Source organism: Trichoderma breve, chromosome 6 (genome assembly GCF_028502605.1).
Source record: "Trichoderma breve strain T069 chromosome 6, whole genome shotgun sequence".
NCBI lineage: Eukaryota > Fungi > Ascomycota > Sordariomycetes > Hypocreales > Hypocreaceae > Trichoderma > Trichoderma breve.
In genome coordinates, this window is record NC_079237.1 from 3,467,834 (window position 1) to 3,478,705 (window position 10,872).

General features: G+C 47.8%; 4 protein-coding genes across 4 annotated transcripts; all 4 read left to right on the top strand.

Moving 5' to 3' along the window:
• Window positions 1-981: 981 nt before the first annotated feature.
• T069G_09967 (indoleamine 2,3-dioxygenase domain-containing protein) lies at window positions 982-2,439 on the top strand (the record flags this gene model as incomplete). Its single annotated transcript, XM_056177177.1, has 2 exons — window positions 982-1,245; window positions 1,297-2,439. The coding sequence occupies 2 exons, from the start codon at window positions 982-984 to the stop codon at window positions 2,437-2,439; spliced, it is 1,407 nt and encodes a 468-aa protein (XP_056025655.1).
• Window positions 2,440-3,165: 726 nt separating this feature from the next.
• On the top strand, window positions 3,166-4,343 carry T069G_09968 (lipid-droplet associated hydrolase domain-containing protein; the record flags this gene model as incomplete). Its single annotated transcript, XM_056177178.1, has 2 exons — window positions 3,166-4,216; window positions 4,270-4,343. The coding sequence occupies 2 exons, from the start codon at window positions 3,166-3,168 to the stop codon at window positions 4,341-4,343; spliced, it is 1,125 nt and encodes a 374-aa protein (XP_056025656.1).
• Window positions 4,344-5,720: 1,377 nt separating this feature from the next.
• T069G_09969 (ankyrin repeats (3 copies) domain-containing protein) lies at window positions 5,721-7,574 on the top strand (the record flags this gene model as incomplete). Its single annotated transcript, XM_056177179.1, has 2 exons — window positions 5,721-5,973; window positions 6,049-7,574. 2 exons carry the CDS (start codon window positions 5,721-5,723, stop codon window positions 7,572-7,574), a joined length of 1,779 nt encoding a protein of 592 aa, XP_056025657.1.
• Window positions 7,575-7,841: 267 nt separating this feature from the next.
• T069G_09970 (amidase domain-containing protein) lies at window positions 7,842-9,631 on the top strand (the record flags this gene model as incomplete). Its single annotated transcript, XM_056177180.1, has 5 exons — window positions 7,842-7,873; window positions 7,927-8,026; window positions 8,081-8,202; window positions 8,254-8,321; window positions 8,379-9,631. 5 exons carry the CDS (start codon window positions 7,842-7,844, stop codon window positions 9,629-9,631), a joined length of 1,575 nt encoding a protein of 524 aa, XP_056025658.1.
• Between the last annotated feature and the right edge of the window lie 1,241 nt (window positions 9,632-10,872).

Consider the following 10,872-nt stretch of genomic DNA (forward strand, 5'->3'; position numbering starts at 1 on the left):
GTTTACACGATCAGAAGCAAGGAGTTATCATCTACTTCATGTCGAGACCATGCCACGAGTCAGGCGACAGCGATTCGCTTGATCTCGATATCCGATATGGTGTAGTGGCTAACATCGCTCGCTCTCAACTTCAGTTGAAGCTCCGAGCAGCCCTGGGTTCGATTCCCAGTATCGGAGAATTATCTTTTTGCAGATGATCCCAAAACATTCCGATTCAGTCGAAAACTTCGTAAATGGACATCCTTAATGTATTTATCTACTCGGGACTTTTTTTGCCAAATACACCTGCCGCATACAGTGTATGCTATCTGAAGACCTTGTGTGTGGGAAGCGCCACAATAGACTGCATCCCCTGAAGTCTACAGCAGTAACATAGTACCTGTATACAGATGAAACCCTTTGTTCTGCACGTGGCTATTTTATGAAGAAAGGGCCTACAAAACTGTGGCAGAACGACAAACACAGAGGCTCGACCAAACCAATACCTCCCAGAAAGACTAAACCGATGATGAACTCTTCTCATCAGTGACCGTGAAGAAAGAGTTAATGAGGATGCAGTTAAAACAAATGCCGGAGGAAATGGAACTCGAGTTTCGGATAGAATCCTGAGTTCGGATAGTTTCTCTGATTTTCCGGACCAAAACTTACTGTAAGTGGATGCTAGTGATCGTTCATGACTTCAAATCATCGTACTAGCGTCTTAGTATATCTGTGAAGTTTAATTCTTCAGTCACTTAAAGATGCCAATTGCTTTTTGAAATGATGCAGTGAGCAGTCGTGATAAGCGCTAACCACTAACTTTGTGAGCATACGAATGATGAATGCTCCATCATGTCGAATGTACCCAGTTGTTCAATATTTATGTATATATGTCTGAGCCGTTTCAAGCAACAGAAAACAAGTCTGCAATATTGTTTAATATTCTCAAATCAAATCAATTCTGAAGAAATCCTCAATCTTTGAAGTTCTAAGTTTCGAACAATGTCTTCCCAAATCTTGCCATACAAATCAGCCGACGGGAGCACAGCTGTTCCCCAAGATTTCCAAGTGGATTGGCGAATGGGATTCCTGCCACCACAAATGCCACTTTCAAGGCTCCCTACTGCATGGGAAGCATGGGAGGCGACCTTGGATGCTGCAACTTCACAGCGTTTCAAGGCAGCTGAGCAACTTGCAGCATTGGGTGGCCCACAGAAATTTGTCGAGGAAAAAAAAGCTTCAGCATGGAGGAAGTTAATCGACAAGGTAGGAAAATTTACTGTTATATCAAGTTGTGCTGTTCTAATTCCATTTTAGATGCCAGTATTATCGATCGATAACATCAAAGGATGTGAAAGAGAGCTCAGAAGAGCACATCTTGTTCTTACTTTTATGGTTCAATTCTACGCGCATACTACCCCTCCAACAGAGTCCATTACTATTCCTCGTTCACTTACTGTCCCTCTGCTTGGTGTCTCATCAGAGCTGAACCATGCGCCTTTCGTGACTTATTCCGATCATGATCTTCACAACTGGTCTCTCAATGATCCTCGCGGTCAAGACGCCGTTCCAATGAGTGATAATATTCAGTCTCAGCTCACATTATCGGGAACTCCAGACGAAGCCGGATTGTATCTTGTCGGTCTACGCATGGAACTCAAAGGCGCTGAAGCACTTGAGTCACTGAGACTATCCACCAATGAGATCGAAGCTGGTAATAACATCGACGTTGATCGCATTACAACGTATCTCACGCAAACAACTAAAGTTATCCAAGAGCTGAAAGGTATCTTGATGACTACCAAGGAGCTGGTCAGACCTGAGATATTCTTCAACGATATTCGACCATGGCTTGTTGGGGCTGATGCCGACAAGTGGGGTCGGAAATGGGTTTGGGAGGGTAAAGAGGAGGTTGAAAACTCGGAACAGATGCTAACAAAGGTCAGCAGTCCGACTGCTGGTCAAAGTCCCTTGATTCCTACTCTGGATGCGTACCTGGGCATAGAGGAGGACGACAGCAAAAGCTCGTTCCTGGATCGTGTGCGAGTTTATATGGATCACCAACACAAAGAATACCTCCAGAGCCTTCGATTGAGAAAGAAAGTCATTAGATCGTTCGTTCAAAGCATAGCAAAAGAAGGGGGGACCAATACGCCGATCGTAGTTGCATACAATGCCACAATCCAGGCGATGAAGAGCCTTAGAGACGCACATCTTGTTATTGTGACGTTGTACATCATAATACCTTCAAAAAAGAAGGCGAGAATCTCTGAGATGGACACCAAATTATCCAGTGTAGATACTGGTCCAGTCAGTGGGGAGATGGGAGACCATGAGCAAGGTTCTGAGACGAATAATGAGCACACTGGAGAGGCAGCATCAACGGTTGATCAAGTACCCAAGTTGTTAAAGATTCTGAAAGGGTTTAGGGACCAGACCGGCCAAAACTGTATAGAATAGTTATTAGATGGATTATATTTCTCAAAATTCCGATTCGCCTGATACAAGATGGCTTTTCTTTTCTTTTAGTAAGTATATCGTTTTACTGTGGTCCATAGCGTCTAAGATTGAATTGCACCACTGGATTGATCTATAACATGATCTCTTCATCGTCAAGTCTAGCCAACTCTGCTACGTGCCAAACTGTAGAGTAATGGCTCTGGTTCCGCAAATGCCCCTTTTCTTATCCTTTTCTTCTCCTTTTCCTCTATTTTTCGACTTGAGCTTCCCATTTCACAACCCTTGCCCAAGCCACCTTCCGGAGTCGTCCCATTTTTTTTGCAGCATGCGATTTTCCTAGAACCTCATCTTTTGGAATACACTTTCCCATGATGTCGCATTTCTCATCTCACTTAAATATTTGAAATCACGATCAAGTATTAACTGTCGTCCAGCGACAGTGACTTTGATGACGGCTGCATCTACCCTTATGGAGGATACCAGTTGATTGCAATGGATTCAATTCAGTGAGTTTATAAGCTTAGAGCCTCGGCATTGACCCACTGCGGGCTGTTATCAACGTTAGCTGCCGTCATTCATTCCAAAGCCTCAACTCTGTAAAGTCAATGCGAATCACTCTTTACTCTCATCATCATCATCAGCTCCAATAATTCGCAATCTACAGATCGCTAATAGAACTCATGCGGATACGAAGAGTTTGATAATTATCAATAACTATCAGCTAAAATGGCCCCCGCCATTTCACTCCTCGCCAAGCCACGGCAAAGAGGCGTCCGTCCCTACCAGAGACACGGCCTCATCTACTTCATCTGCGGCAACCCGGGACTCGTCAATTATTACGCCGTCTTCCTAGATTGCTTGCGCGGGATGCTCGATGCGGATGACGAAGGCTCCGGTGGCACCGCCTATGACATATATGGGCGCAATTTGTTGGGCTTCAGTGATGATGATCATGAGCCGTTCAGCGCCAGCAACGAGCCCTGGGATCTCGATGGCCAGATTGACGGCATATATCGCGATGTTGCGTCCAGGACTGTCATTCCCGACGAAGCTGGTGCCGAGGGCCAAGAGGGAGAGGCAGCGCGGCCATATGACTTTGTCGTCCTCATGGGCCACTCGGTAGGCGCTTACATCTCAGTCGAAATCTTTCATCGGCACATGCAGGATTCATCTCGAGCGCCTCATCTCAACCTCCGGCACGGCTTCCTGCTGTTTCCGACTCTCACCCACATTGCCGACTCGCCCAAAGGGAGAAATGTTGGTCTGGTAATGAGCATCCCCCGATTGGAAAACAACGCACACAATCTAGCAAACTTCATCCTCAATTGTATTCCATATGCGTTTGTCTTGTGGATCATCAGACACGTCTTGGGTTTCACACCTCAGACAGCAGAGGTAACGGCCCGGTGGTTGAAGAGTCAAGGTGGCGTTTGGCAGGCGATTCACCTTGGTCTCTCAGAGATGCGCACCATTTGCGAGGAAAAGTGGGAGGAAGAGCTCTGGGAGACGACGGCCGAAGACGATGACATCGATACTTACAATTACTACCACGGCAAAAGCAAAATTTCTGCAAACGGAGAGTCTCAAGGCGGTGCCGAGACATCACAGCAACAGATTCCAAAGTTCTTCATCTTCTACGGTAAAAATGACCATTGGGTGGCGAACCATGTCCGGGATGCGTTTATCGAGAAGAGGAAGAGCGAAAAGGGACATACCAAGATACAAGTTGACGAGGGAGATATTCCACATGCGTTTTGCGTCAAAGAGCGTGAGTTTTGTCTGTCGAGCTGTGCTTTTAAACATGAGTGATGCTAACTTGGGGCAATCTAGACACAAGCTGGGTAATTGCGAAAAGGGTGTACGAGTGGGTGAAGGAGATTGAAGACGGTCAACGAACATTGTAGACAACTTAGACATTGGTGAATTATAAAGAATATATGCAAATACTCTACGCCCATTTTGCCAGAATTATTACATGCTCACCAATGCAATGGATTCGACATGATTGGTCTGCATAAATAAAGCTGCAGGACACATGGGTACTCTTAATGCCCAACAACAGCCCAATACTCTCTCCCACAGCTAATTAAGAGTATTCCTTCTTTTATCATCAACTTCAACTCTATTACCTGACGTATTTGAATAATGAATGATGACGCAGGGCACCGAATGGGCACAACCCGTGCGCCAGCACACTCTGCGAACATCAGTGGATCTAATTTTGGGGACAACATTCGAATACAACAAGCATTTCTAAACATCTTCTTCAGGAACCGCAGAAATTCAAGTGACTTTCGGAACTTCTTCCTCTCATAATCCAAGCTAATTAAACGCAGCGGTCTCCCCCGAAAGCACGCCGTCCCCTGCAGTACAAGCTCAATTAGAAGGGAAGAGAGGATGGGTCAGCTAATTAACCTCCAAAAGAGATTCAAAACTGACCTTGCATAGACTGTCGGCGCTCTCTTAGCTTCCGCGATCTTGACGCCCGCTTGCAGAACATCTCCCCGGTACAGCAAGGTACCTGCGAGTGGATTTTTCAAAAGCCGTTGTTCCAGAATTGGTATGAGCAAACTGAACGCGATAATGGATTTCTTTGGATCAAAGGAAACCCTGGTACTGGGAAGTCGACATTGATGAAGCATATTTTGCAATACTGCCAAACCAAAGCAAAATATGCCATCGCGGCATACTTCTTCAACGCTCGAGGGGCCGAACTTGAGCAAACACCTCTGGGTATGCTGCGTTCCATACTATTTCAACTACTCCGGCATGAGCCTCGTTTATATGATCAGCTTCTTCCAATTTATCGCCAAAAACAGCAAGACCACTGCTCGGGGGACTGGGAGTGGCGCGAACAAGAGCTTAAAAGCTTCTTCCTGTCAGAGATACCAAAATGCCAGTCAGGACCGCTCCTTTTCATAATAGACGCATTAGACGAGTGCAGTAAAGATGATGTGCAGAACGTCGCAGAATTTCTGCAGCATTTGAGCAATAATGCGACAGATGCTGGTTTTACGCTCAATATATGTCTATCAAGCCGTCACTTCCCATCCATCCGCTGCACAAAATATCAAGAACTGGTTTTGGAAAAGGAAAAAAAGCATGATGACGACATTATCAAGTATATCTCTTCCAACTTGACAAAAAAAGATGAAGAGATTGAAGAAGCGATCAGAAAAAAATCATCTGGTATTTTTATGTGGGTTGTGCTCGTCATTAGGCTATTGAATAAGGCATATGAAGATGGCAGAGTTGAGGCTATGAAAGATATGTTGGATGCAATGCCCAGCGAATTGGAGGAAATGTTTGCGATGCTGCTCGATAGGGACAATCCTGACAAGGATGAGACCATCTTGACTTTGCAGTGCGTCTTGTTCGCAAAACGACCATTAACACCGGAGGAAATCTATTTTGCTATCATAGCCGGGACAAATAGCCAAGCATTGGGCATGTGGAATTCTTTGCAGGTAACGACTGATGTCATTCGTCGGCGCATCATCAGTTCATCCAGGGGGCTTGTTGAAATACACAAAGGTGAAGTTGAAACAAGCCAAGGTGGCAAAACAAATGAAGACGACGAGGCAAACAAAGATGTCAAGACAAGCGAAGACGAAAAGGAAACAGTGCAGTTTATTCATGGTTCCGTCAACGACTTTCTAGTTCGTAACAGCAGGTTACAGAAGCTAGACCCGGGGCTTATACCAGATCCCATTGCTGAAAGCCATGATCGCCTCAAGGGCTGCTGTATGGCATACTTAATGATGGAATCACTAGAACTGCAAAACATCGAAGGAATAGAATCTCGCTTCCCTTTCCTCGAATACGCTTCTCGCTACTTGTTTGATCATGCCGAAGAAGCGACATCGGTGGGCCAAGCTGAGTTACTACGGACTTTGGAGCACGACACCGTTTTTAAGCGAGTGGAACGTTTTCATAACTATTTCGTGGATTACGGTCAAAACCGCGCGCCTCTCAACTTACTGCAGATCCTGGCGGCCCGTGGGCTCCCTAAACTAGTAGTGAGTCTGCTTGATGGGGGAGCCAACATTAATGCTGAAGGAGTACCTTGTGGGACTGCGCTAGAAGCGGCTATGGAGTTTGGAAGCGAAGAGACTGTTCAAATGCTGATTAGCAAGGGAGCCAAAGTTAATCCTCGTGGAAGGCCCTATGGTCATACAATGCTATCTAGGGCATTCAAGAAGGGCAACAGAGTGATTCTAGCCATGTTGATTGACAGAGGAGCCACACTTGGCACCTTGGAAAGAATTGTCGACGGCAGTGTGCTTCATCACGCAGCAGAAACTGGTGATAAGGATATCATAGCAATGGTGCTCGACAAGGGAGCAAAGGTCAATGCCCTAGGACTCGGGGGTAACGCTCTCTGCACAGCAGCGAATGAAGGGTATGAAGATATCGTGGAAATGCTTCTTGAGAAGGGAGCCAAGATTCATACTCGAGGACTTGTCGGCAGCACGCTTGCATTCGCAGCGTCAGGTGGAAATATGGAGATTGTGAAGTTGCTTCTTGAGAAGGGAGCAAAGATTCATACTCGAGGACTTCTCGGCAGCCCGCTTGCATGCGCAGCAATAGAAGGACACATGGAGGTCGTGAAGTTGCTTCTTGAGAAGGGAGCCAATGTTAACGATCGGGGACTTCTCGGCAGCCCGCTTGTATGCGCAGCATTAGAAGGATACATAGAAGTCGTGAAGCTGCTTCTTGAGGAGGGAGCCAATGTTAACGATCGAGGACTTTTCGGCAGCCCGCTTGTATGCGCAGCACGGAATAAACATGTAAAGACGGTGGAGGTGCTTCTTGAGAAAGGAGCAAAGACTAACGCCGGGAGAGGACTTTTTGGTAATGCACTGCATGCAGCAGTAACGGGAGGGGACAGAGAGATTGTGGAGATACTTCTTAAGAACGGAGCAAACGTCAATGCTCGAGGACTTATAGGCTATACATACCTACTTTTCAAGCCCACTATGGAAAGAATGGAGATTCCGAAGATTCTACTTGAGGGGGGATTCAAGGTCAAGTCATGGGGGAAATTTTATGGAACTGCACTTCAGGCAGCAGTCGCCACAGGGCAGGGAGAAGAGATGATACAGCTGCTGCTCGATAAAGGAGCAAAAATTTAATACTTGGGGGGGCTGTATTCAATATGCGGACCATTCAGATGCTTCATATTAAATGAAAAGTTTCCGATGTTACAAACTTAGTCAATCATCTTCTCAGTTTTCCCAGCTTCAATCTCTCAGCGGAGCCATCGTGTCAGCCGCTGGTGGGCAATGAATGGCACTTTTGTCATGCCCCGCATTCAACGTCCAAGCCACTGTCACTCGCAGGATCAAAATTCACGACAAGAAAACTTTAGCATCTTAAATCACCTACTTGAGCTGAGCAAAATGGGAGACCTCCTACCAGAAATTGGCCGTGTGTAAGTCGTGTATCCAAGTCTCTGATAGAGGCAATGGTCTGACTACGTCTCAGCGGCTCATCAGGACCGATACCTGGCCTCCTTAATGCAACACTCGACCAGCTCGCCGATGGCCTGAAAGGCGGACACTTCACCAGTGTCGAGCTCACAAAAGTAGGTAAATATGATTTAACTTCCATCAAAGATCCTGTCGCTCATCATCACAAGGCATACCTTGCGCGTATTGAGCAAGTAAACGAGGCAGTTCACGCTGTCGTGGAAACAAATCCCGATGCGCTCGACATTGCCAAGAACCTCGACGAGGAGAGAGCCTCTGGCTCTATTCGAGGGTAAATCTACCAAAATTATATGTTTACCAGACTCGAGCTCACAGAGGACAGCCCGCTTCATGGTATCCCAGTCTTGATCAAGAACAACATTGCCACACATGACAAGATGGACACGACAGGTTTGCCCTCCCAACTATCTCTCAACATAATTTGACTGTTTCTCATGAGTCGAGTAGCCGGCTCACAGCTTCTCATCGGCGCCACCGTCCCTCGAGATGCCTTTGTCGCGCAGAAGCTTCGTGAGGCCGGAGCCGTCATCCTGGGTAAAACCAATATGTCTCAATGGGCCAACTACCGCGCTCGCGACTACAGCATCAACGGCTGGTCATCTCACGGAGGCCAGACACTCGCCCCATATCACACCAAGCAGAATCCCTCTGGAAGTTCCAGCGGCAGCGCGGTAGCTGCTGATTTGGGCCTTGCGTGGGCGGCCCTTGGAAGTGAGACGGATGGATCGATTGTCTGTCCGGCACAGAGGAGCGGCATCGTAGGGTTCAAGCCTACTGTTGGACTGACATCCAGAGCTCTTGTCATTCCAATCTCGGAGCATCAAGATACCGTTGGGCCTATGGCAAGAACAGTCAAAGACGCAGCGTACCTGCTACAGGCCATCGTGGGAGAAGATCCTCAAGACAACTACACGGCCGCAATCCCTCGCATACCAGACTACGTCGCCGCATGCAGGGACACATTGCTAGGAGCCCGAATTGGCGTCCCCTGGAAAGCCATCGAGCAAAGCCTAGAAAAGGACGCGCATCTCGCCTCAGAAGTCGAAGCCTTTAAAGAGACGCTCATCATCCTGGAGGTCGTCGGCGCAACCATCATCGAAGCCGACTTCGACTCAGCGATAAAGGACATCCGCGACGCCGAAAAGGTGATTATGAGGGCAGATTTTTACGCCAACGTTGCGTCCTACCTCGCCCAACTCACCTCGAATCCAAACAACATTCACACTCTCGCCGACATACGCGAGCAGACGCAGAAACACCCATTAGAGACATATCCGCAGCGTGACACAGGTATCTGGGACGACATCATCTTTGAGCAAGGGTGGGACAACACCGATCCGAGGTTCCAGTCGGCTTACGAGCGTCTCCAGGAACTTGGTGGTCCGGGCGGTCTCCCAGGGGTCCTGAACAAGCATCAACTGACCGCGGTGGTGATGCCAACGAGCATGGCTTCGATGTGGGCCGCCGTGATAGGAGCCCCGGCGATTACGGTGCCGATGGGTTATCACTCGGACACGGAGCCGGTGCACGAGGATGGCGAGTTGGTGGAAACTGGTCCGGGGGTTCCTTTTGGAGTGACCTTTATGGGACACAAGTGGTCTGAGAAGACTTTGATTGGACTGGCATATGGATATGAGCAGAGGATGAAGGTGCGAAGCAGGCCGGTGAAGAGGGTGGTTGTGCCGACGGCCGAGATATGATGGGCATATAAAGAAGTGAAGCTATAGAACTAGCACCTAGATAGCGATTCATGCAGTTTACTCTGTGGAGTTTCTCCAGCGATTTTAGAGTAAACGATCGACATATCCGAAAGATGGTGGTCTTGAGACTGGGAGACGTTATAAGCAAAATCGAGCTCCATCATCTATAACAGCATCTTTCAGGGAATCGGGAGCTATTCGTAGTCAAAGATGAAGTTTTTAACTGTTAATTCGCATTGTGTCGGGCAATATAGAGAAATGTGACGTTGATTTTGAATCCAGGGACCATCGTTTAAGTTCAATGGGTCGTTCTCAGGCCCATTGTTATAGAAACTGGGCCCATGATTATCAACCTGGAGAAAATGTGTTCTAAGCAATTGCTTATAATACTCGTTAATTGGCACCGCCTGTGGAACAGCGGGAGTAGTGTACAATCGGCTCTGTGGGCCGCGACCATCCCGACAGACCATCGCGCGGCTACGGAGCTGGTGGGTAAGAACGGCGCGGGCCTACGGAGACACGAGACCGGAGACGGGGGTTCCCTGTCGTGATGATGCTCTTTTATTTTGACTTTTGGCCTTGAGCCGACGGCCAAGATGCGAGACTGGCAGGATGAGGAGGGTGACGATAGAGACGACAGCAGCACGATGTGAAACAGATGAAGTCATTGTATAAGCCCGTGATCATGGCAAGCTTTGTGGTTTCAAGCTTCATGGCTTGAAGCCTCTTTTCCGAGATCCCGCACGAGCCGAAGCAAAGCTGGAACACTTTCATAGCCAATGAGAAGCTCGTGAACGAAATCTTTTTGCTGGTAAAAGGGCTTGCTGAAAGGCATTTTGGGATTACTGGGGGGATCCAATCCAGATTCAGCTGGGGCAAGTAAGACGTCAATCTGCCCCGGTGATGGGTTCTGACGTCACTGTATCTCGGTATTGCCTTGTTTTGGGTGTTCCCATGTGATGGACTGGGAGTTTTTTCTGTGAGTGTCATCGTGGAGACGATAATCCATAATGGGGGAACACAACGCCCTGCTTGCCCTACACACGCACAGCATCAGCCAGCATTCTGTAGATACTTGGGACCGGCCAATCCGAGACCGCCCCCCATCTTTGACAGACAAACACCCCCCGTAAATCGTCCAGTTCGCAGCAAGTAAGTACACATTGTGAAGGCGGCCCCTGCAGACAAGCGTTGTCGATCGCCCTCCTGACACTGACATATGCCGTGCCAAGAATCCCCCA